The sequence below is a fragment of the Panicum hallii genome, chromosome 3, assembly GCF_002211085.1.
Source record: "Panicum hallii strain FIL2 chromosome 3, PHallii_v3.1, whole genome shotgun sequence".
Classification (NCBI taxonomy): domain Eukaryota; kingdom Viridiplantae; phylum Streptophyta; class Magnoliopsida; order Poales; family Poaceae; genus Panicum; species Panicum hallii.
Genome location: NC_038044.1, coordinates 5,222,353 through 5,248,054, shown reverse-complemented (window position 1 = coordinate 5,248,054; position 25,702 = coordinate 5,222,353). Strand labels below are relative to the sequence as shown.

General features: G+C 45.2%; 5 protein-coding genes and 1 long non-coding RNA gene across 7 annotated transcripts; 1 reads left to right on the top strand and 5 right to left on the bottom strand.

The window, feature by feature from the left end:
- Positions 1-788: 788 nt before the first annotated feature.
- On the bottom strand, positions 789-1,725 carry LOC112887617. Its single transcript, XM_025953841.1, has one exon. The coding sequence runs from the start codon at positions 1,585-1,587 to the stop codon at positions 1,066-1,068; it is 522 nt and encodes a 173-aa protein (XP_025809626.1). The 5' UTR covers positions 1,588-1,725; the 3' UTR covers positions 789-1,065.
- Positions 1,726-2,323: 598 nt separating this feature from the next.
- On the top strand, positions 2,324-5,101 carry LOC112886618 (pentatricopeptide repeat-containing protein At3g49170, chloroplastic). The gene has a single exon (XM_025952566.1). The coding sequence runs from the start codon at positions 2,337-2,339 to the stop codon at positions 4,824-4,826; it is 2,490 nt and encodes an 829-aa protein (XP_025808351.1). The 5' UTR covers positions 2,324-2,336; the 3' UTR covers positions 4,827-5,101.
- A 3,887-nt stretch (positions 5,102-8,988) lies between these two features.
- On the bottom strand, positions 8,989-11,968 carry LOC112888144 (brassinosteroid LRR receptor kinase). The gene is made up of 6 exons (XM_025954502.1): positions 11,671-11,968; positions 11,397-11,551; positions 11,081-11,298; positions 10,085-10,697; positions 9,488-9,997; positions 8,989-9,373 (listed from the first exon to the last, which is right to left on the bottom strand). Exons 1-6 carry the CDS (start codon positions 11,919-11,921, stop codon positions 9,261-9,263), a joined length of 1,860 nt encoding a protein of 619 aa, XP_025810287.1. The 5' UTR covers positions 11,922-11,968; the 3' UTR covers positions 8,989-9,260.
- Positions 11,969-12,708: 740 nt separating this feature from the next.
- LOC112886501 (endoglucanase 15-like) lies at positions 12,709-15,304 on the bottom strand. Its single transcript, XM_025952411.1, has 5 exons — positions 15,058-15,304; positions 14,519-14,932; positions 14,337-14,426; positions 14,087-14,251; positions 12,709-13,988 (listed from the first exon to the last, which is right to left on the bottom strand). The coding sequence occupies exons 1-5, from the start codon at positions 15,262-15,264 to the stop codon at positions 12,990-12,992; spliced, it is 1,875 nt and encodes a 624-aa protein (XP_025808196.1). The 5' UTR covers positions 15,265-15,304; the 3' UTR covers positions 12,709-12,989.
- A 2,043-nt stretch (positions 15,305-17,347) lies between these two features.
- Positions 17,348-18,936, bottom strand: LOC112884271. The gene is made up of 3 exons (XR_003227070.1): positions 18,603-18,936; positions 17,963-18,025; positions 17,348-17,446 (listed from the first exon to the last, which is right to left on the bottom strand). It is a non-coding gene; the product is annotated as an uncharacterized LOC112884271 (long non-coding RNA).
- A 232-nt stretch (positions 18,937-19,168) lies between these two features.
- Positions 19,169-24,432, bottom strand: LOC112887150. 2 transcript variants are annotated; one of them, XM_025953248.1, is made up of 9 exons: positions 24,216-24,432; positions 23,903-23,969; positions 23,141-23,305; positions 22,946-23,051; positions 21,933-22,109; positions 20,718-20,883; positions 20,027-20,328; positions 19,540-19,629; positions 19,169-19,455 (listed from the first exon to the last, which is right to left on the bottom strand). In XM_025953248.1, exons 2-9 carry the CDS (start codon positions 23,918-23,920, stop codon positions 19,397-19,399), a joined length of 1,083 nt encoding a protein of 360 aa, XP_025809033.1. In that variant the 5' UTR covers positions 23,921-23,969; positions 24,216-24,432; the 3' UTR covers positions 19,169-19,396. The 2 variants fall into 2 exon arrangements, with proteins under 2 accessions (XP_025809033.1, XP_025809034.1); XM_025953249.1 differs by having other exon boundaries at positions 23,903-23,966; positions 24,216-24,429.
- Between the last annotated feature and the right edge of the window lie 1,270 nt (positions 24,433-25,702).

Sequence of the window (25,702 nt, the reverse complement as noted above, 5' to 3'; positions counted from 1 at the left end):
GGGGCAGAATCATGGATTTGGTCGCTAGGCTCCTGAAACAGCATTTGCCCTTCTGTATTTCTTTTCGATTTTTTTCTGTTGCTTGCACAGTTTAATCCTTGTGATTTGGATCGAGAGTGTACTTGTTCTACGCATGGCCTTGGGTATCCCAGACATGGATGTGCGTACACGCTCCTGAGCCCCTGAACGAACCCTTAAATATGCCCATGAAGTTCTATCATCTATTTCTTTTCCAAATTAATAATTAACTACATCTCCCCACGCATAAAACAAGCACATATAATACGGCACAGTTAACCTAACACAATCTTTTCCATATGCATGGAAAATAAATTTAAATGCAATTCCCCACCACTTGCTCTGCACGATATAAAGGAAAATATTTTGTTTCCTAAACAATATTAGCATTATTGTCTTATAGTTGACCCCTGTCCACCACCACCACTGCTTAAACGACCATGGCACTAAGCTATAGGACAAGATGAGATTCCTCTTTACCAACTAGTGCCACGTCACTCACTAAATCCTCTATTTTCCCTAGCAAAAGAACAAGTACGCAAGCACAATGGCGCGCGCGTACAAATCCCTCGCATAAACTACGATTATATATTGCCCACGAGATAAAAATGCATGCACTTCTTGCTAGCTAGCTAGTGACATCTGACATCACTAGTGCTCACCAACTCATAGTGAGTTAGTGGCGCGAAAAAGGCCAAAGAAGCTAGTTAAATTTCAAAAAGGTAAGCTCATTTTTTCAAAATAGAGCAAACTGCTAATACGCCAACTCCTGGAGAAGGATATTGTTGTACATTTTCCTGTCTCAATATATATAGCAGAAGAGAGAAATCATTTTTCCGTACATGCATGACATATACATGTATATGATTGCATATGGACGGCCAAGAACATAATAACAGCAACGAGATTATTGAAGGAGAGGAACAAGATTAGAAGATTGATGACGGGAAAAAGAAGCACAATGTGATGGTGAATTCCGTGCAATGCACACGTCTGATGTACAAGTTAACCATTCATGGAGAATACAATTAAACACATACGGAGCTACTACGGCCATTCAGGGATGCTCTCTAGCACCGGCCGCCATGTCGTCGTTGACGCCGACGACGGGGAGGTATTTGCGCGGCCGACGAGTAGTTCCTCCGTCCTCTTGAGCTCGTTGATGACCTGATGCGCGGTGGAGGCTCTGGAGGAGCTGCCGGCCGCCGCCTGCATCCTCTTGAGCTCGCCCACCACCTGCGCGGCAGTCCTGTCGCCGTGCGCGGTGAGGGAGAGCAGCCGCGCGGCCGCCGCCCTCGTCAGGACGACCTTGACTCTGACGGGGGCGCGCCGGTTCTGGCCGCCCCGGGGACCTCTCCTAGTTCTCCGGGCGGCTTGTTGGTCTGCTGCCGGCGTCTCCCTGCTGCTGGCAGCTGCTTTGACGCTGCTGCTGCTGCCATGGGGCCGCTCCGTGCTCCGGCGGAGGGTTCTCACCAGGAGTTTCATGGAGCGAGACCAGTGTTTGGTGGTGTTCATGGGTGGCACAATACTGCTGCTGCCTTGGACCAAGCATGGCAGCATGTTCCCCATTTGTGTGTGGTGGTGGTGTGTGCAAAGTCTGAGGCAGGGCAGAGAGAGTTCTGTGTGTGTCGCCTGTGTGTGATAGTAGCTATGCTGCCACTCAGCGCAGTGCAAAACTACAAAGGGTTGCTGGGATTGGCATTGGGATTGGAGGTGCTCTAAAGCTCCCCTCGACGACCAAAGGATAAGCCATAGCCTTTGCAGAGTATTAGAAGGAATTTTTAGAAAACGTTGGTACAGTTAGATGATCACTAAGGTTGGGTTCCATCACTAGAGGAACACGTACGCATCATCATCTTGAGATATTGTTAATGATTTTTTGTGGAGAAGAAAACGGCTGCTTTAGTTTGTTTTGTCGACTAGCACTCGAAGTCCATCGCCCTAACAAACAAAAGAGTATAATGCTACACGCATCTTGTTTCCTAATAGCTTAGCTGATACCCTTTTATAATGCTGCCCGCATTATGTTGATAGAATTAGTCACAAATGATTTGGTATGGTTGCTATTGAATAAAAAATGTTTTTTCATCTTATTAAAATAGCAATTGCCCGTCCAATCAAACTCATTACTCTTCCATGCTCAAACAAGACTAGTTGAAATGCACTCTAAAATATTCTTGCATATTTCTAGGTGTGAAAATATTCAGTTAGATGGTTTATACACATATTAAAACAAAAAAGAAAAGAAAAAGGAGGAAAGAAAATCTTAGAATGCCGGGGGTTATCCAACGACGTCACCATCCTCTCCTCTTCCCGCCATGGCCACCGTCCGCGCCACCCTCCCCGCCAATCTTCCACCTCCACCTCCACCTTCACCTTCACCTCCGGCCCGCTCCCCCACCGCCACCTATCCTCGCCACGGCAAGCCCCTCGCCACGACCCCCGCCGAGCGCGCCGCGCTCCAGCCATCCGAAGCGGCGTCGCTCCTCACGGCCGCGGCGCGAGCCCGCGACCTCCGCCTGGGCCGCTCGCTCCACGCCCGTCTCCTCCGCACCGGGACCCTCCTCGAGTCTGACGCCGTCGTCGCCAACTCCCTCCTCACGCTCTACTCCAAGTGCGGCGCCGTGGCCGCCGCGCGCAGCGTGTTCGACGGAATGCCCGACGGCCTGCGGGACCTCGTGTCCTGGACGGCCATGGCGTCCTGCCTCGCGCGGAACGGCGCGGAGGCCGAGGCGCTCCGACTGTTCGGCGAGACAATCGAGGTGGGGCTCCGGCCGAACGCGTTCACGCTGTGCGCCGCCGCACAGGCCTGCTTCGTCAGCGAGCTCTTCCACTCGGCTGGTGGGGCGGTTCTTGGTTTGGTGTTCAAGATGGGGTTATGGGGCACCGACGTGTCGGTGGGTTGCGCTCTGATTGACATGTTCGCGAAGAATGGGGATCTGGTGGCTGCGCGCCGGGTGTTTCATGGATTGGTCGAGAGGACAGTTGTTGTCTGGACGTTGCTGATTACACGGTATGCGCAGGACAGCTGCGCGGACGAGGCTGTAGAGTTGTTTCTTGACATGCTGGAGAACGGATTTCGGCCAGATCAGTACACCATGAGCAGTATGCTTTCGGCTTGTACAGAGTTGGGATCATTCAGGTTGGGGCAGCAACTGCACTCTCTAGCGCTCAGGCTTGGACTGGAATCAGACGATTGTGTGAGCTGTGGGCTTGTGGACATGTATGCAAAGTCTCACATTGGACACTCCATGCACAATGCGAGGGAAGTCTTCAATCGGATGCCCAAGCATAATGTGATGTCGTGGACGGCACTTTTGTCAGGGTATGTGCAACGTGGATCACAGGACAACAAAGTATTGATACTCTTGTGCGAGATGTTAAATGAAGGCATCAGACCAAACCATATCACTTATTCTAGTTTGCTTAAGGCGTGTGCAAACCTTGGTGATCAAGATTCGGGCAGGCAAATCCATGCCCATTCCATCAAATCCAACCTAGCTAACATAAATGTTGTTGGGAATGCTCTAGTAAGCATGTATGCTGAATCTGGTTGCATGGCGGAGGCTATGCAGGCGTTCGACCAGCTGTATGAAAAGAACTTAGTGTCCTTCAGTTGTGATTTTGATGGAGATGGGAGGAACCAAGATTATCAAATTCAAAGAATGGATGTAGGAATCAGCACTTTCACATTTGCTAGCCTGATCAGTGCCGCCGCCAGTGTAGGTTTGCTAACCAAAGGTCAGCAGCTGCATGCCCTCTCATTGAAGGCTGGATTTGGGTCAGATAGAGGCATAGGCAACTCCCTTGTGTCTATGTATTCTAGGTGTGGATACCTAGAAGATGCTTGCCGAGCCTTTGATGAAATGAATGACCATAATGTGATCTCGTGGACTTCAATGATTAGTGGTTTGGCAAAACATGGGTATGCAGAGCGAGCTCTGGGATTGTTTCATGATATGATCTCAGCTGGCGTGAAACCAAATGATGTCACATACATTGCTGTTCTATCTGCATGTAGTCATGCTGGTCTTGTTAAAGAAGGGAAGGAGCACTTCAGAATGATGCAGAAGGATCATGGGCTCATACCAAGGATGGAGCATTATGCTTGCATGGTTGATCTGCTTGGGCGATCAGGCCTTGTTGAAGAAGCACTAAATTTCATTAATGAAATGCCTTGTAAAGCAGACGCATTGGTCTGGAAGACGCTGCTGGGTGCTTGTAAGACCCACAACAACATGGATATCGGTGAGATTGCCGCTAACCATGTCCTAGAGCTCGAACCACAAGATCCAGCCCCCTATGTCCTGCTATCCAACTTGTATGCAGATGCTGGTTTGTGGGATCAAGTTGCAAGGATAAGGAGTGCAATGAGGGACAAAAACTTGATGAAAGAAACAGGGTTGAGTTGGATGCATGTTGAGAACACCATTCACGAGTTCCGAGCTGGTGATACCAGCCATCCGCGAGCAGATGAGATCTATACAAAGTTGGACAAATTGATCAGGGATATCAAAGGAATGGGCTACGTACCAGACACAAGCATAGTGCTGCATGACATGCCGGATGAGCTGAAGGAGCAGTTTCTGCTTCAGCACAGCGAGAAGATTGCTGTCGCTTTTGGTTTGATCAGCTGTACATCAGCAACAAAGCCAATAAGGATATTTAAGAACCTCCGTGTATGCTCTGATTGTCATTCAGCACTCAAGTATGTCTCTAAGGCCACTGGGAGGGAGATAATATTGAGAGATAGCAACAGGTTCCACATGATGAAGGATGGGGAATGCTCATGCGGAGAATACTGGTAACTGGCGAGCTGGCTCAGGTTTAGCCTTGCTTAAGAGCTAACTACAGAGCATTGCTGACAGTAACTGATGTCCATAGTTTTTGCAGCTCCTTCACAAAATTATAGTTTATACAAAGCATGAGCTGTTGTAGTGTTGCTGTTGATTTACAGTAGGTTACAGAATGTGTACAGTTAAATACTAGCTCCTATTAGGAGTACAGAAGCATTTTAATATTTCTGTCATTCAGAACTTTTCTAGCTTTGACCATAAATACAAAAAGAATCAGGGTTATGGAAGCAGAACCTTCAGAACCTAGTTAGCAGCAGCAGGTTATGATAACAATTTTTATGCGACTTCCACTGCAAATCAACTCAAGATTATGGCTGAATCAACATGAAGTTGCTTGTATTATGAGTTTATAAGCACTTATGCAATGCTAAAGATTGAACTTCGAAGAAAATAAATACAGTAGCCATGTAAACTTGCAGATCGCTATAAGATTATGAACCAAAAAAATCTGGTTCAGTCAGATAATTATTTCATTGAACTTTGATGTTCTACAAAAAGACAAAGGGATATACATCCATATAAATGTTTACATCAGGGGCGGAGGACCCGGTATGGCAAGGTATGGCGGCCGCCGTACCTTAATTTTTCGACGAGTTCCCGCAGGTCTTCAATTGTTTCGTCCGCTGGCGGCCATAGGAGTTTGAACTCAAACTTTCTGAGCAGGAAGAAGACCGGAAGAGGGTACGAGGAAGAAACACAGCCTTGGGCCAGTGCGAACCGTTATGTGTGAGATCTGGGCCAATGGGTGGACTTTTTTATTTAATGGGCCAAATCTGTTCATCTACGTCTGTCCGTCGAGGTCGACTTTTTAAAAAAAAAGATAAAAAAATAAAATTCGGAAAAGGGGAGCCGGATGGGAAAAATTCGGAAAATGGGTACCTCCCGCCCGTTGATCGGGCGGGAGGCGTGGGGCCGGGGACCTCCCGCCCATCCAGCGGGCGGGAGGTTCCCCGAGGATCTCTTCGCAAATAAGAAAGTTATCTTATTCGCGAAGAGATCCCTGCAGGGGCATCCCGCCCGTCCAACGGGCGGGAGGTGGTGCCGAGGGGCATCCCGCCCGTTGGTCGGGCGGGACGTCCCCCCTCCCCCCACCCCCCCCCACCCCCCGGCTATATAAGCCCCCACCTGCCCCAAAATTTTTATTTTATTCAGCAAAAATCAGAAAAAAGAAAGGGAGGAGAGGAAGCAGCGAAGCCTGTTCACACGTCGATTTGGAGGTATATTTTCATTCTAGCCGTATAATTACTTGAAAATAACTATAATCTAAGAAATATTTCTTAGTGTAGTTATGTTTTCAATAGTTTTTAATATTTTCAATTGTTTTTAGTATAATTTATATTCTGAATAGTTTAGATTCTGGAAAATATAATGTGGGAATCGCTGAAATTTAGAGTTGTTGTGTATTAATATGTAGTATAACTAATTTATTAATGATTGACAGATATATCTTCCGAGAAGTGTATTTTCAGTATATATTACGGAGAAGGAAATGTGATTTATGGACCGAATGGGGTAGATTTAAGTGAATTCAACTGTGCGGTCGGAGGAATTACCAGACCGCACGAGAAGACATTTGAATCCCTATGCAACTGGTTAATGAGGGGATTAAGAATTAATCAGGAGACACACACTGTGAGTGTTCAGTGCGTCATAAATCGTACCACTCACGCTTTGATGTGGGAGCTGATGCCACTTGCAAGCAACGAGGACTGCTTAACGTATCTGCAAAATGCAAGTCATTGGCAATGGCTATTGGTACTCCTTGTCAGTGTGCACCAGAATCCTTTGATAAACATTAAAGCAGCTGCTCCGAGGGGATGAAAATATTGATGAAGAAATTGAGGAGGCAAATATTAAGGCAGGTGGCACCGCAGCACCTCAATGCGTGGCTGATGAGGGCGAGAATATATCCTTTATAGTTGAACAGCTGCAAGACGAAGAACGTAAATTGGATGAAGCAATGAATGCCGATTCGTCTGATGATGACGATGATGTGCCTGAAGAATGGGTAAGCAGCGACTTCAGTCATCTTGTCGTAGATGACGGATCTAGCGTGCCTTCGGATTGCAGGGAGAATGAAATTATTCAGGGTGCGAGGTACCACTCAATTGAAGAGGTGAAGGAAGCTGTTCTTTCTCTCTTATGCGAGAGTTTAAAACAGTCGAGTGCAAATCTCGTAAGTATGATGTGATATGTGTGAAGGAGGGCTGCCCGTGGCGGGTGCATGCCTGTAAGGGTAAATGGAAAGATTATTGGGAATGCTCAATTGTCACTCAGCACACTTGTCATTTGCCGGGGATGCAGAAGACCCATCGCAACCTTACATCGCAATACATCGCAAATGAGACGTACGGGATGATAATAGAGAACATGTCATTTGAACCAAAGTCTATTATCAGACATATTCAGGAAAAGTACAAGTATACCATCTCGTACAGCAAGGTGTGGAGTGCCAAACAGAAGGTGTTGGAGATGAGGTTTGGTACGTTCGAGGCTCCATATGATAATATTTCTCGATTGCTGGCCGTCCTATGTCAGAGAAATCCTGAAAGTTATTATGACCTGAAAAGTCTAGACAGAGGAGAATGTCCGCCCTACATATTGCAGCGGGTCTTTTTCAGCTTGGGTCCATGCATTAACGCATTGCAACACTGTCGACCTCTCCTGTGCATCGATGGGACATTTCTCACAGGAAAGTATAGATTGCAAATGCTGACAGCTATTGGAGTGGACGGAAACAATCAATTGCTTCATGTTGCTTTTGCTTTTGTTGAGAGTGAGAACACAGACAGTTGGTACTGGTTCCTGGAACGGGTTAAGCTTGCAGTCGTTCGGGATAGGGAAGATGTCCGCCTGATTCATGATCGTCACGATCGAGTGCTGCTACGTCATCAGGCATCATTTAGTTGTAATTTTATTTGAACGTTGTTTGCTCATGTGTAATATTTGCCACGTTGAGTTTGTATCAGACCTGGATGTGTATTTGTAATATTTGCCGCATTGACTAAAGACAGATCATTATTTGTGTTTGTAATTATAACTGTGACTTGGCATTTGTATATTTAAACTTGTTTGTTATCATACTATTTTATTTTAATAGCTTCATGTATCGTACTATCGTAATATTTGGATTCTACGTTGCAAAACGTTATCGCTTAACGATCTTCATATGAGTTTTAGATACCGTAATCTTCTTTGTAAAATTGAACTAAATTTTTTTATGTATACAAAAGAGTATGGCGAATAAATCTTGTATTTAAAAAAGTCTGAATTTTAAATAGTTTGTAAAACATAAATTCCAACAAAAAATAAGCAGGGCCACATCCCGCCCACTGGCCGGGCGGGATGCCTGCCTCAGGGACCTCTTCGCGAATAAGAAACTTTTCTTATTCGCGAAGAGACCCTCGGGAGGGCCCTCGAAATAATTTTCGAGCCTCCCGCCCGTTGGATGGGTGGGAGGTCCCCGGCCCCACGCCTCCCGCCCGATCAACGGGCGGGAGGTACCCATTTTTCGAATTTTTTCCATCCGCCTCCCCTGTTTCGAATTTTATTTATTTTTATCTTTTTTTAGAAAAACTCCGTCGAGGTCCACACCTCCCTGGCCGTGACTGCCCGCCCGCCTCCCAGTAACGTAGCGTGGGCATGCATCACGTGCTCACGACGGCGACGGCCAGCGATTGCACCATTGCCTAATGATTACTTTTCAGTTTTCATTTGTTTTCTTCTTTTCTCTGCTGATGAATTGATGATGCTGGTACGGTGTGCTCATCTACATACTACTCCCTCTGTGGATCGTTTTGATTAATCTAGATATATAATTTTTTTATGCATCTAGATAAATATTATATCTAGACACATAGCAAAAAACTACATACTTAGATTCGTAGAACGACCTACAATTTAAAACAGAATGAGTACTTTTAAATTGAACTTAATATTTCGATGATTTAACTTCGCCTTAATTCTTTTCCGTCCTTGGTTTACATGGACCATGGCGCCACAGTAACCTTTCTTCGGTTACAAAGCGCCCCAAGGCCAGATGACCATATAAATGTTGCACATGACCAAATGGAAAATCCATACAAGATGTTGCCATGCTGGTATCACAGATCAGAAAGCATCAACATTTGGATTCATGGTCACCGGGTCACACCAATGCAATTGACATCAATAGTTCTGAGTCTCTGACCAGCCATTCATCTGAACTAAATAGCACTCATATTTGAAGTAGGAGAGACCAAGAGACAGGTAACAGGCTAACAGCCATCTTCTCCACTGAGATCACATTATATTTTCAAAATTGTCACATTCAAGGATAATTGAACTAAGGAAAATGGCATGCTTAGGCAGGTGCATAAGAAACTAAGGTCCAACAAAAACTTCATATCATGTGAGCCTACGCAGTTCTGGTGGAAGCCGCACGCCATGCATTACTGAATTTGGTTTAACAAGGTTTTGCAGCTCCATCATTTCCTCCTTGTTGTATTTTATCCTTTCATCTGTTCAAATCGAAAGACGAATTGGTTGTCAATATGTTGTAAAATGCAAAGCTCCACCTAGGACTACTTTTAACTGAAAATAAAAGGACATGAAAGAATTTATAGCATCCTCACCTACAAAGCGGATATTAGGAAGCCTACTTGGGCCGGCAAAACTGTTTGCGACTTTTGCTTTCGCCTGTTGAGATTGCCTAGCTTTAAGTTGGGACCTGCCAACACTATTTGCCTTAAGTTCCTGCATGAGCTCATGCCTCACTTCAATCATAGGATGACGCATACAGAATGTTGAAACAGCATCTCCTGTTAAGATCCAACAGCCCCTTAAATCCAATACACGTAGTGTGGCAGGGGGTACAAATTGTAAAAGCCCAGAGCTGGACAATATATTCCCACAGAACCCAAGATGTATCAGATTGGAGGCAGCAGAGAGGGCATGCAAGGCAGGATCAGACAAGAAATCACTTTTCAGGTACAAATATTTCAATGCTGCAAACAATCCCAAGGGAGGTATAACTTCAGCTGATAGTGGTGTATCCTCTAGATTTAAGCTTTCCAGATATTTGAGATGCTCAAAAGCAGACATAGACAATATTTTGTCAGCATTTACTTCAGCACGAGCAAACCCTGCCATAAAATAAAATTAAGTTACTCATAACAGAAAGCAAATTGGTGTGATCAAAGAAAACAGATGTTCTGTAAGCAAGAGCAAACCTTTGATACTCGTATAGCTCAAATCTATTGTACTCAGCAAAGGCATCATGCTGACATACGCTAGAGCAGAGTCATCAATTTTTGTATGAGATAAAGACAGTGAAGTGAGGTTTGGAACTGTCCCTGCCAGAACACATAGGGCCTGAGAAGTTATCCCGGTACCCTTGAGGCTCAAATATTTCAAGTTTGATCCAACTTTTGCAATATGTTCGATTGCGTCATCAGTTATTCTGTTGGAGCTAAGGTCCAGGTGCTCTAGATTTTTCATCTTTTCCATGAAAGACAAGTTGCTTAAATCACAACCAGACATGTCCAAATATAACAGTGAGTCTGCTTGGATTCCAGAAAATACTTTATCAATATTGCCAAATTCAGCTTCAGAGACAATAAAATTTTCTAGAGCAACAGGAGCTTCAGAATCCTCATAGCAGATAGAATGAATTTTGCACTTGCTCATATTTAGACACCGCATGGTTGGAGGGACTGTTAAATGATTGACACTTGTCCAATAAAGATTCAAGAATCTCAATCCTGTAAAGGCTTTTAGAACAGAAGCTCCTTCATTTGTAATTTCACTGCCCCATATATCAAGATGTTCAAGTCGTGTTAATACCTAAAACAATAATGCAATTATAAGAAAATAATTCTCTAATACAATGAAACAGTTTTTGTATCATAGAGCAGTTTTGGTTTAGAGACTTGAAATTTCAACGCCGTCACTTGTTTTGATTGCATATTAGTTGTTTGATAGTTTGATAAACAAAGTGCACAGTAGTGTATTGTATTATATTTGAACAGATGTAAAGAATAGTAAAAAAAATCTTAATTGATACTGCCATGGGGATGCATACATCACAATTCACAATCTGTTTACTAGTCATTTTACTTCAAATATGATAGAGATATTTACTGTTTGGTTTGCAATGATGAGGAATGAGTCTATGATACAGGCAACCTGATTGTGAATGAGAATAGTGGTACACCATAAGATTGTACCTGTAAAGACCGTAAGGGTTTATCTGTGATACGAATTCCTCCCAGATCAAGGAAACTTAGATTGGTCAGCGAAGAAATGAGCATCACTCCATTGTCAGTCAACTTAGTACCAGATAACCGCAGCTTCTCCAAGCTTTGAATGGCCACTATATGTCTGAGGCCAGCGTCAGAGATCTTTGAGCACCTTGACAAGTCCAACTCCTTCAATGTGTTCATTCCTAAAGCAACAAGGAACAAGGGAATCCGGTTACAGGTACTTCCCATGACCAATAGAAACCATGGTGTCATCATGACGTAGGAAGCTTCAGCATCTTACCAGCGAGAGACCAGACGGCGCCATTGTCAACGTTCTTGCAGTCCGCCAGCTTGAGCACCCTCAGGTACCGGAACGAGCCGAGGTACGACAGCCACTCCGCATCCACGGCGAGAGATCCGCTCAGGTCGACCTCCTCGACGGACCACTTGAACACCCTGCGCACGACGGGAGACACGAGCCGGCGTGAGGAGCAGCGCAAATCCCATCAGAAGGATCCCCTTCCCTGGGCGTCAGGCTGCGCGAGGACGAGGTAAAGGGGGCCGTTGGGGCTTACTCGAGGAGGGAGGGGAATAGTACGCGGCGTGCGGCGAGGCGGCGGAAGAGCGCGTCGGCGAGCTGGGCCGGGAGGCGCTCCAGGGAGCGGCGCTGCCGGCGCCAGGCCTCCACGGTTAAAGCGTCTCGCGCGGCCGCGTCGATGCAGCGGTCAACCAGCCGCAGCTCGCCGCCGGTGGCGGAGGCCATGGGAGCCACCGTGGGAACGATCGATTGGGTGGTGGCCGGAGGGAGGAAATGACGGGATCCCATCCAAAGTCGCAAAGTCGTCGGTGCCCGGCATGACGACGTGGGAGATTGTCTTTCTTCTCCTTTTTGCTCCTTCGTTTTTTTTCTTTTTCTCTTCGCCTTCATTCTTGTGCTGGGCTTGGGCTTATATGGGCCCATAACCTCAACACTTATGTTTCCAGCAACGGTAATAAAAAAACTTGTGCCCAGCGACCTAACTTTTCTACTCCTGTCCCAAATTACTAGTCATATATATATATAGATGCATTATTCTATACATCTAAAAAAATCAAAACGACTAATAATTTAAGATGGATGGAATATTAAATTGATAAATTCTATTAAAATTTGGGATGAATAGAGTATTAAATTCTATTTTTTATCTGAATGTACTCTCTTATGCTACAATTAGGAAAATCAGGAACCAAAACTGTCTTCAAGACGTGTATTAACCAATGGCTAAGGATGCAAGTGGGTACCCAATAATATTTTTATCAACTAATTAATTATGATGGTATTTCTCTTTCTAAATTATTTACGCAGAATGTTATTCTAGTTTATTGTATCAGCTGATTAATTATGATGGCACGCTAACATAAACGTGGAGAAGGGACTAGATCAACACAGGAAATGGAAGCTGGTGGAATACATTGGCAGTTGAAAGTTATGAGGAACAAAACTGAGCCGTAACGTGAAAATAAACAAAAATTGCGGTCGCCTAGTAGTTGTTTCTATGAATTTCGCAGCTGATAATCTTGTTGGCATCACACCGTCACACGAACAGAAATACTTAGTAGCAACGACAACTTGATTAGCATTTTCAATAGGGTCCAATACAACATCCAATTCGTTAACTCGCAAGGGCAAGAGGATGAACACTTACTCCATCTCTCCAAATCCCTCTGCAACCTAACCAAAACACGACACACTCGCAGTCCAGGAGGAAGAGGATGAGCACTCGCACACAATTCGTGGTCTCTTCGCTCCATCCTCCCATCAGACTCGATCGCACTGCAAATTGCAACGCAATGCAACACACACCAAACCCAAATCCTAGCTTTGCTAGCGCCGCCGTCACTTGGTGACTTGACTTCAGACGAGCTTGAAGCCGGTGACCCACACGTTGGCCGGCGTCCCCGGCTGGACGTACACGAACCTGAGGCTCTCGCCGGCGCGCAGCGCCGGCAGCCACTTGGGCGGCACGTACCCGTACCGCGCCTTGTCGAGGCCCCACAGCCGCCCGCGGAGCTCCGAGACGCCGAGGTGGAGCTCCCGCACCGTCTTCCTCGACCGGTTGGTCACCGTCACCGAGTACCGGTTGTACGTCGCGCGCCGTACCACCCACGTCCTCGTCACGTTCTGCTCGATCTCGATCGGGGACGGCGGCGCGTGGTGAGGGCGGCGGCGGTGAGGCGGCGGCGACGTCTGGTTAACCGCGGCGGGCGGCAGCTGGTACTCCTCCAGGCCGGTGCCGCAGGAGCCGGCGAGTCGGGCGAGGACGCCGAGCAGCGGCGCGCTGTTGTAGGTGGCGGCCTCCGTCTGCTCGTAGTTGTTCCGCTCGTCGGCGAAGTCGTCGTACTCGTCGGGCCCGCCGACGATGGCGCCCTCCAGGACGTTGGGGTTGCCGGCCTGCCGCGGGTACCAGCTGGAGTACCCCTCCTGGCAGCTCACGAAGGAGGGGTCCCTCCTGACGGACACGATGGAGGCGCCGCGGTGGTGCACCTGCCGCGGGAAGCTGCCGCCATACCCGACCATGTAGCTCGTGCCCCGCGGGTTGTCGCCCAGGATGTAGTTCACCTGCGACCTCACGAAGGCGAGGATCTCGTACGGCCGCGCCGCGCCCCCCGGGCACCGCACGCCGCCGCTGGAGCCCGGCAGCCTCGTCGCGTAGTCCGCGTACACCGTCAGCAGGAACGACGCGCTGGTCACGAACTGGAGGTTGTTCCACCGCTGGTGGTACATCATGCCGCCGGGCGTCCGCGGCACGTTCACGGCGCCCTTGCCGACGCACGAGCACACGAAGAACTCCGCGTTCTGCCGGTACCGCTGCAGCGTCGCCGCGTGCGCGCCGGCGCGGCCCTGGAGAAGGAACTGCAAGACTTCTTGCTGTGAGCTAGGGTGTTCGACCGAATGCCATGTCCGGTGAACAAAGCATGTGCACCGGACACCGGAGGAGAACCGGAACGTACCTTGGCTGCGAGGACCTGCACGCCGGGGTACTTGACGTCCCAGCCGAACTGGTTGATGGACCAGCCGGTGCCGCCGAGGGCGTCGCTGTTGCGGGCAAGGTACTCGAGGTAGCACCCTTCCTCCGTCGCCTCGTACAGCCACGCCGCCGCCCACAGGAGCTCGTCCTGCACCAGACCATGGACGACATTGAAGGCCTCTGCAGCGTGTTTGCAGCATCAGATGGCCACACTTCGTTTTCAGGTGACTTACCCCGTATCCGCTGAAGGATCCGTAGTAGTTCCGAGCGACGGTGATGCTGGCGTCGTACTTCCCCCTGTACTTGTCGGCGAACGCGAACAGCTGAACACAACAGAGGATCGTCTTCGTCAGAGAACGTTCCAGCAATCTGGTGTTCTAGGATTATCTTAATTGGTCCTAGCGTCTGTCCTTACCTGCTTGGAATGTTCGAGGAGCAGGTTCGCGTAGCCAGGGTAGGTGCTGCGGAACACGAGCGACGCGGCGGCCATGGCGGCGGCGGTCTCTCCGGCAAGGTCGGACCCGGGGTTCTGGGGGTCGATGCGGAAAGCCTGGCGGCTGGTGGACATGTCCTCGGGCCGCTGCCAGCAGCTGTGGTCCGTGTCGCCGTCGCCCACCTCTCCGTACAGCACGTCGGGCTCCGGGTGGGCCTTGACGAAGTAGTCGGTGCCCCACTTGACGGCGTCCATGGCGTTGCGCAGCTCGCCGGCCGCCGCCATCTGCTTGCCGTACTCCAGGATGCCCCACGACATCATCGTCACCGTGAACGCCATGGGCAGGCCGAACTTCACGTTGTCCCCCGCATCATAATACCCTCCCACAAGGTCCACCTGAACCAGCAAAAAATGTTCAGAACAAAAAAAAAATCAAAACAGAGGCATACACCATTGACACCATGCTAGTAGAAACGGCATTGAGCTCTGATGAATGCTACGAAGCACATTGCGCATCGTACCCCATTGGCCTTGCCGTCGAAGAGCCCGGAGTTCTCTCTCCAGGTGACCCTCTGGTTGGGCGGGAGCACGCCGGAGCGCTGCGCCTCGAAGTAGAGGATGCTCTTCTTCAATGCCAGGGCGTAGTCATGGCCGCCGGCCCCGGATGCCATCCCCACCGCTGATGCAAGTGCCAACAGGCCAAGGAGTGCCACCACGTTCTTGGCCATGGCAATGCACCAGTGAGGTGGTGCAGCGTGAGTGAGCAGGGGATCTGGCTGGCTTTGGAGGGAGCTCAGAAGAGTGGTATTTATAAATTGGAGGGAAGAGGGGACATGGATAGAGATTCAAAGGTGGCTTGACTGCTTGTGCGCTGCGGCTCACCTTTCAGACTCTTGCTAGTGGTTCATCCAGAACAGAAACCTTGTATGCTCAGGATGTTGTCAGATTTCTGCTTTTGTTTTTTTGTTCCCTTTTGCTTTCCTTGCATGTATTTTTCTTGTACATTCGTCGGTCATGAAAATGAATAGGCATTCCACAATTTTTCGTTAAAAAAGAAAGATTAGAAAGAAACAGATGCATGTATGCTCCTAGTGTAAAAGAAGACCATATGAGGTGAAAAAGAAAAGAAGGCAAAAAAAAAGCAGGATCTTAAATTGCAATTTTCCGGAGTATCTAATAAAGTTTTAAAAAAGAATATGGACTAAAATGGATTTTGTTTGGGAAAATAATGTAGCGACGAAATACAGACATCACTGGAGCACAGCCTTATTCAACAGTTATCATCAGCTCTTTTCTGGAACGAATGGTACGGCATCTCAGTCAGGGTTTGAGATTTCAATATAGGGTCTTTTTGTCATGGGAGAAAACTCCTAAACTCATGAAATTTCACTGAGAATTTAATAGAGACTTCTACAGTATAGTAAGTTTTGAGTATTTTTTGACTCTTGATAAACGCTTGACATGAGTATGCATATCCGTGCAATGAGTAAGAAATCACAACACACCCTAAAATGAAAATATGAGCGTAGACTTGCATGTTTACAAGAGAGCACAAAGACTAAGGTTATGTTTGTATTACTCCGTTCCCCGATCGAAAACATTGAAACTCGCGACATTTCGGTGAAACTTTGAACCCTCATCTCAGCTATTTCCTACAATGTCATGTATACCAAGAGGTAGTAGTAACTTGAATGGAGTTTGAGTTCACCTCCAAATTTGCGGCCTTGCCTGAAAAATGAAAATCATCAGAAATGCATGCCGCGGTTGGCGCCATACAAGGTGGCGGACGCGCGAACACGGCGCGGCGGGCAGCCGAATTCAGCACATGCACACACGAATCGAATCGGCAGACAGGCTGCCGCGGATCACAATAATTTTCTCTGCTCTTTCGCGTCGTTTGATGCGCGCGGGCGCGCGTGCCGGCGGCGGCCTGTGTTTTGTTTGATCCTTTTTGACTTGGGTCGGAGCCGGCCTCAGCGAATCAAGCCATGATTTGTGTTAGCAGTAGCAGCAGCGCCCGCCCGCACCCGGCGACATCGATGTCCATGCCTCCCCCAAACTTTTTTGTTTGTTTGGTGCTGCACACCCCCCTCCGCGTCATCCGGCAGAAATAGTGCGTGGGGATAGCACGGATGAGCACGAGATGAGCCTGTCAGTCAGTGCTCCTCTCTGCTCGATGGACTGTGGAGTGGGAACATGTGTGGAAACTGGGTTTAGCTTTTGGGGTTTCATGACCTGATGGCAGCTGATTTGTACTGTCCTAGTGCATACTTAGTCTGAGCTTTATTTTCCACGTGGTTGCTCTCAATACTCGTACCCTTACTCACTTCGTCCTGAAGTATCAGGACGTCTTAGTATTTTCAAAACAGATTAAGTAGATAAGAAAATAATGCATGTGCTATATTTAATGCCTTATTCGATTATTATTTTGCTGACTTCACGGAGGGCTGTTAGGTACATTTATAAAAAATAAAGGATATTAGTTTTCAAAACACCCTAGGATATCTTATATTTGGGTATAAATTTTAAACGTTTCAATATCTTACATTTCAGGACGGAGGAATACCATGCAAGACGCCGAGTGTGGATCCTGTGCGAGATAAAAGTGATGTAAAGACTATTTTGTCTGAAAATAAACCTGATGAAAAGAAGAGATGTAGTACTTTTCAAGTGTCCTCGTGGAACATCAAAAGACATAAGTAATTATATATCAAGCCACCTTTTTCTTATAAAAACGTGTGTGTGTTTAGTATCTTAAAACTGTTGAGATTCCTTGCCAGTAAAAATGAAAGGTAGTTTATGTAAGCACGCTTCACATCTCATTTAGCTCTTCTTCACGAGTAGTGGGATTTCTTTGGTTTTTCTATACGAGAAAGTTGAAGCTGTCCCAAAAATGGCGCGGATGCCTTCCTGTCATAAATTGAAACTGCATAATATAGTCAAACTGTTGTAGAGCATATATAATGAATCAACCTGCTAGTTGAACCCGGTAATGCTGGTTTCTTTGAAAAAGCGAACAGGAATCTTGAGGTCAAACAGGACTAATTTTAGAATGACCTGAGTGAAATATTTCAAAAGAATGACCTGAGTGAGACAACATAGTACACCCCTCGACTAGTGCCTAGCTAGGACCTTTTTCTAATTTTTATTATTAGATTTATGATAACATTTTTCGAGTGACTTTTGCGGATGGTCCGCGGTTGCTGCTCTGTGTAATTTTCTGAAATAGCTAAGGGTTTAATATTAAATATGTTGTGGTGTTTCCAGCCGAAAGAATAATCTTGAGTGTACTCGAAATAGTATTAGACGTGTTTTCATTGCTGAATACAAAATGAATTCTCTAATTTTAGAGTTCAGACACACTCAGTAGGGCATCTTTGCATTCCAACATGCTCATATACTATGTTGTTACCAGGCTCTACATACCTTGTGTCTCAGTAGTGTGGGACGTCGACATGATTAAGCAGGCCATCATTGTTGGGCTTGGAGCTGGGACAAAACAGAAATAAAGGTGAGGAAAAGGGAGAGACAACCAAAGCAAAAGATCCTCCTCTCCAGGGGAAGTGAGGGAGCGAGTTGAAGCAAAACTGAAGAAAAGGCCTCAACCCGCGATCTACGGTTCGTAGCTTTTGATTCCACCCGAAACATAATCCGAACTGCATGTTACCATGTCTAGAATATGTATAGGAGGGATGTAAGTTATATATATTTTAGGTCATTCAGTCGACCTAAAAAGTTGATAACATGAACTAGAATAGCATTTCGCGTAAATAATTTGGGAGAAAAAAATAAACTAGAGTGGCGTGCTATCGTAATTAATTAGCTGACAAAAAATACTATTAAATACCCACTTACATCCTTAATCATGTCCCTTGATTACTTTGCAACTCAAATTTTGGCGCGAGCGCACGACCTTTTTAGCCGCCTTTATTTTTAGAAGATATGTAGCATGGATATTCAGCAATGGAAGTAGCTAGTACTACATGGCTACAGGTGTAAATGAGGGAATTCTTTTTACTGAATGATTCAATATAGCGAGTCAAAATGCAGGCAAGGTCGAGCTGACCTTTGTCCAACGCATGCACCAAACATTTGGAAGTGCACAGGAAATGGGAAGACGAAATGCAGAGCAGGCAATCGAGCAAGACCCATGCACATGCACTCGTTGCATTTCCGGGCTTCCGGCGTCGGTCTGGTCAAAAGTGCAGGCAGATCTATGCCCGTCTCGTCTGCATGGACCAAACAGGGCTCGGCCGTAAAGGCGCTGTGGCGATTGCGGACTACTGGCCATACTCGCTTGTTCCCACAGTCCCGTATCCCAAGATTAAAGCCGGAATCGTAGGTGTCCTTTTCTCTTTTGGCTCATCTGGGAGGGAACATCAGGAACAAGCCTCTGGTCAGTAAAGAAAAGGCATTGTATCAGTCTGCTAGAGTACTACCACTGCATCAAATGTTGTAGCAAACAATTCAGCATGCTATCAAAATTAATAAGGTATTGAAGATCTGTCTGAAACTAAGTCATAATTTAAAGGGATGTGACCAAATGTCCATTTCAGACAGAAGTACGACTTTCACCATTTGCAGCAGCCATGGTTATGAACTAGGATTGACAAGTTGAGATGACAAAAGGGGTTTCCCAGATAACGAACAAGGCTACACCGCCATTTATTAAAATATAATTAGGATATTCTTTCTCTACAAAATTCTTCAGTGATATGGTTGAGGGCTTGAGGCGTTGACGCTAACAGACAGAGTATGTCTAAGGTACACAAACTATTCCATGTGGTACAGAACCGCAGCTTGCCAAGAAACTAAGAGAAAGTGGCCGCCTGGTCCGAGTAGCAATTTGAGTATCTCTGTCTATGGTTTCTCCTCGTCTGATTGAGATGGCCCGTTGATGGCATCAGCGAAATACTCAACTGGAAGCACAAAAACACACAGTATCAGAGTACCATGGTGACGAGCTTTGAGAACTGAAACATAGAAGAGGTGGTCGAAATTACCAATGTCATCATGGTCCGGGGACTCAAGCAGGAGATCTGAGTCTGAAGGCAGGAAAGGGTTGCCTGAGTAGTTCTCAAGAGCTGACAGGTCTGACAACAAAAAACTAGCAGAAGTGAGAACAAGCCATGGAAAACATTAAACTGTTTGGAACCTTGCTCTTCTGCAATTAGACATGAATAAATGGTTTCAAGTCTGCTGATACACTAGTCACCTCTTCTAAGTAGACACAGCTTCTGCAATTAGACATGAATAAATGGTTTCAAAGACAACTAAATCAGGTAACTTTATATGCACTGAAGCTATGTCTACTTACGTATATCTTACTAACTTCCTGCATCAGTCACAAAGGCAATCATGCAAAAAAGTAATATTGTGTTTACATATGTTGCATATGCAAGTCTAACGAATCAGTGACTAGTGTATCTTGAGAACTAATTACAGATGGAGTTATATGTATGGTAAGATGTCCAAATATAAGAACACTACCTCCCAAATTTGTCAAATCTGCTGATAGATCAGAAAGACTGAAATCCCAGATCTGCTGGCCTAAAGAAGAGCCATCGGCAGCATCGGGTCCTATTTGCAGAGGCCCTCCATTACCGACATGAGCTCCAAATGTGGCATTGGCTGCTGTCTCATCCACACACATCCCTGATATCTCAGATGGAGTGAAAGATGCATGGTTGTTGCTTGACATTGCAGATGATGGACTCACAGCCATCTCACAGGACATAGCGCTGCCCGCTGTGGCAGCATGTGCAGTTTCATGTGTTTTGTTCTCCATTATGCTTCAACAACAGAAAGCAAACATCAAGTCACTAAATTAATCTAACATTATTTTTCATTATATTATACAATTCGTCACAATATTGAACCTGAACAAGCGCTCAGATATATCAATCATCTTGCTTGCATGTTGCACAAATTATGAATAATATTTGCGTAAGTTTGCCTGAATTGTTTCAGATAATAATCCAACAAACTGAAAATGAAGCAACTAGATGGTTTGACTACCAGGAACTGCCAATTTGCTTAAGATTCCTTGTAAATCCCAAACATGAAAACAATGATTTAAGATTTTTTTTCCTCACTTTCCTAATTACCATACTATACTTAACTTGAACAAAATTTGAAAATACATGAAAGCAAAAGGTAACCAGATAAAATAGATGTGTACCCATTTCCTGAATTCATGCCAATCGGATGATAACCTCCTGGTGCAGGAATTCCATTTACTACATGACTGCTTGGTGGACCACATGCCATTGGACTAACATGAGGCTGACCTGGAGCAGCCATTCCAGGTTGTTGAAGTACAGGGTATCCCATTGGCATATTGTTAACTGCACTGGCAACAGGTGGCATTGAATAAGAAAGACCATAGAACTTTTCTAAAAAAGTGTCTATTTGTATTCAATAACGAGAAACAAAGCAGAGTAATGAAGAATCAATTTCAAAAGAAGAAATCAATCAACAATGAAACAAAGCAAAGCAAGGAAGAATCAGTTTCTGAAAGAAGAAATCAGTCAACATGTGAAAAGTGACCAAAAGTACGCCACATTTTCACATGTTTATCCAACAGCTGCATTAGCTAATTTATAATAAATCTTCAGAAGGTTTCGCAACAAACCAATGCAAGTGCTCAGTTCAAATTTAATGTTAAATTGCAAGACTTTATGCAGTTGTGACAAGAAGAATTGCCAACATTTTGCTTCCCATCTTATGAATCATTTATTTGCTTGATGTGTAATGATTTTGAAATTGCTGCAAGTAAACCACCCCCCCCCCCCAAAAAAAAAAAAGAATTGCTTGCAAACTCCAGATTGATACATTGGTGATGATCTCTGAACTCTGAAGCACTCAAGCTGGTAGCCAGTTCCATTTCATCCCCAGTCACATTACATTTTTCTCCCATACTCTGCATTCTTTAAAGGGACAATTGCACCATTGCCTTCATTGAGATGTCTAATCAGGCAGTTCATAGGCTTCAACTCTGTAAAGTGTGTGTGTGTGTGGGGGGGGGGGGGGGGGGGGCAATAGCACAAATTGGTTTCTGGAGAGGGAAGAACCAGGTACAATATGGTAATACCACTTGAAACGGGTAAACAAAGCAGGTGCTGCTCTTGCAGGTGACAGCCTAAAGGAGCATAGAGCATCCATTGAGCAAATGTGATGTGTATGTGGAAGCAAATGGGTAATTGTGAATCATAACTGACGAAAAATGTTCTGACTGACAACCAAAAACTGTGGAATCAAAGTGAAAATCACAGATTTTTCAGAAAAAAAAGTGGGAATCATGTGGAAATAAAAGGCCAAGGCTGGAAAACAAAAACTATTCACTTTCACTTTTTCTGATTTTGTTGAAAGATTGCAGCACAAAGTTATTCATTACCGGGCATAGGATGAATTCCATTGGGAGCAAATGGAACCTGCTGGGGTACTGGGTACTTCATTAGATTGTATTGATGCTCCAATAAATGGTTAAACATGTTAATCTGTTTTTTCAATTTCAGCCTTATGTAGTAAGCCCGAAAGAACTCAGAATTCTCTTCTTCAAGCTTTTGCCACACTGAGAACAAAAAGATAGTGAAGGATTTAGTGTTATACTAGTAGATACAATTAAATGCAAATTTGTTTCAGGCCATAACAACAAAAGAGGAATATCATATTCCATTAAAAATATGTCCACAAGGTTAAATCTTGACTAAACAGGTAAAAGCAACTAGAAGAAAACTATTGGCATAATGAGATTAACAATGATAAGCATATACCCAAAGAAAGATCTCGAAAGAATATTAAACGAAATGGATTTACTAGATCATTTCAGGAGCCTTTGAGAAGTCTAACATCACTCTTTTGGCTAAAAGTTATAACATAACAGCACTACAGTATAATTTCTCTTAACAATCGAAGGTACCCAACTTAGGCACATCACCAATTGTTTCTGATTGAAGCACAAATACCTAGTGCATTACCAGGGCATAGCTTTCATTAGTTCCTTCAAAGAGGTATATTATATACATCAAATGGCACTGGAGATCATGAAACTTAACCGGCAGTTCATAAAGGTCGCCGAACTAAAAGAAATTTTTATGTAGGACAGTACTCTTTTTTAAGTAGGTCACTGTATGCCACCATTACGCCAGTCCAGATATAAGCTTGTGACACAACATGTTTACCAATGGCAACATAACAATCAGCTCATGCACACAGCCATGGAAAAAGGTGAAAGAAGAGAGGAGCATGAGTGACGCTTCAGCATATAATGCTATGTCAACTGGCAAAAAGCACCAAGTGACCTCTATCGACCTAGTTATACAAGTCTAGTGATGTAGCAAGACCAGAAATGCAATTTACTGTACTATATATTCACAAATTGCAGTATCGAATGCAAGAAAACCTCACCTAACGTTGTGAAACCAGGTTCTATTCGTGCACGATTAGAAAGAGTTCTAACAACTTCTCCTTTATTCATATATAGCTGTAAACAGCGCTCGATAAGATTCTGAACCTGCAAAAGTGTTTTTATTTGGTTGCTTAGAAACAATATAAGAGTGCAAGGCATTCCCCAACATGCAAAATAGAATATATTCATCTTACAAGTTCAATGTCTTCGCGAGAAACCTTCTTATTATCATTACTAGAAGCTGATAACGAACCAGAATCTCCTCCATGTGCATCAGTGACTCTTGTATTTAGCTGTTCAGCTTGCTCTTCATTACCACCTTGTACCAATGACTGCACCTTTTCCTTGCACTCAATATCCTGCGCGAAGACCCAGAAGGTGATACTAAATTGAAGTAAAAGAGAAAAGAAACACCTACAAGTGACGAAAGCACGGGAATCACTGATGCAGTGAGCCATATAAAACACAAAGAGAAGCTTAAAGCATAAGCAACCTTCAATGAGCCAGTCATCTTTTAAAACTTCACACAAACATACAGGGAGTAAGGGTTTCACAAAGAAAATGCTCAATAGAAAAATGTTCAGTCTAGCATAGAGCCAAGGGCTGAAAATTCCTCTTGTATCTCCATAACACTTTACCAAAAATTCAGCACAGCAAACACATGCTTACTTGATTAGCATAGTAATCACTACAAAATGAATGAAATAGATTCATCGAACATAAATCCTTTTCTCTTCGCCTCACAAAAATCAATTTTGATATTCTGTATCATCCCAGTGGAACTTTTAACATCTCCCAAGTGCTATAAGGCACAAAGAAAGCACAGAATTCCACAATTTGCTCACGAACATTACTTAGCATCTTTGAATGAGTGGAATACAGCACCATCACTTCCAATGAAAACATACAGTCCATTTGCACCTTAAAATAAACAGTAGAACAGTACACAAGCTCACCTGGGAACCCTCCCTCATTGCGATTTATAAAGGTACCACGCCTAAGCTGGGGAGCAACGCTCCTCTTCTGAAATGAATGAAACATCAGTTGCTCCGCCATATAATTTTTTCAACAAAACGCTATGACACAGGGCGGCAAGGGCGGACCCAGCATAGGACATGGGTGTACACATGCACACCCGATAATTTTTGCAAACGAAATCGTAGTAGGTAATGTATTGTAACTGGATTCAGATCCGAATACAAAGAGTTTTGTTAGGGTTTGGGGTGCTCCGTCTCGCACAGCAGAAGGAAAGAGAAGGGGCGGGCATACCTGGAGGATGCTCGTCGCCGGCAAAGGGCTGAGCGAAGACGTGACAAATGGCGCCGCCGCTCGCCCAGTCGTCGCCGCCAGGGAAGGAAGAGAAAGGGAGGAAAGAGTCAGAGAGAAGGGAAAGGTTCAGAAGAAACAGAGGGAGGAGACGAACCTGAGGCCCTGAGCTTGAGCGGGATGTCAATGTGCCGAGCTCCAGCGATCCTGCCACCTCAAGCTGGGGCATCCCGTGCCGAGGTCGATCTAAGTCCGAGAATTTTTTTTAAAGAAAATCTGTGTCCGAGATGTTCTTAATTTTTTGCAGGACCATATCTTTAGATGTATATTTTGATCATTACTTTCTCCTATAGTATATGAATTATAACAAACTCAACTTTATGTTAAAACCTACTTGAAATATGAATCTATTCATGTAACTTTGTACACCAAACATGCGTATAATTGAAGCAATTGTTGGCCGAATGTATGAAGCTTGACCATTTGAAAATCCTAACGCGTATATTAAAATGGACGGCGGGAGTAAGTCATTTTCTTAGTGATAGAGTCGTTATCCATATTTGTGCGTTTATATTTACGGTAGAAAAATACCTATCCTTTTAGGACAATACTATGTTAGAATTTACTCCATTTAGGCACCAGTGCATCACATACACAATCCTCTATATTCTTTTCTTATTGAACACTAGGATCTTGCCCTACAACCGTACCTTAGCACCGTGGTCACCAGCAGCCATTAATCAAGCTTATAGCTTAGTGTGAGCTTAAAAATAAATATACTGCGTATCCATAAGTGTGCATGTGTATATATAAGCGTCTATGTCTGTATTGTTTTTCGCAGCAAAAAAACGAATGTGTGCAATAAGGATATCTTTTCATTCAGTAAAGTAGTACCGCGGTAGATCGTGTGATGGTCACGTACGTCAGTTTGAATGTTTGATAGAGCCAACGGTGGTGGTCCAATGCAAGGAGACATGGCGGATGCATAGGGGCTTCTCTCGACTAGGCTGCTAACCGCTAAGATTCCATGGACCACGGCAGCCTTGGATTTTGCTCCCTATCAGTACTTGTGAAGCGGGGCTAAAGGCTACAGCTCGCAAGTGCTGGCCCATACAAATCGCAAAAAGGAGATGATGCATCATGGAAATTCCCAATACATGGAACCGTGCATCGGCCCAAGCCCATACAATGACACTAGAAGGGGCCAAGCGATGAGTGGCGGCGGGTCGGGCTCAAAGGAGAACCGTACATGGGCCAGCCACCATGCTACATTTGCTGCTTGGCCTGGCCCATCGTCCTTGTGAAAGGCTGAAGCAAGTAAAATATGGCCCAACCCAGTAGTGACCGACACCCACGGCGTCTAAATGAAATCCACGTTGATTTGAGGCACCCTGCCGGGCGCTTTGAAAGCCGTTGCAATGCAATCAACGAGGGTGTTTCTTTAGCACTGGGAGCTAACGGTGGAAGCCGTGTATCTTCACTGATCCTTT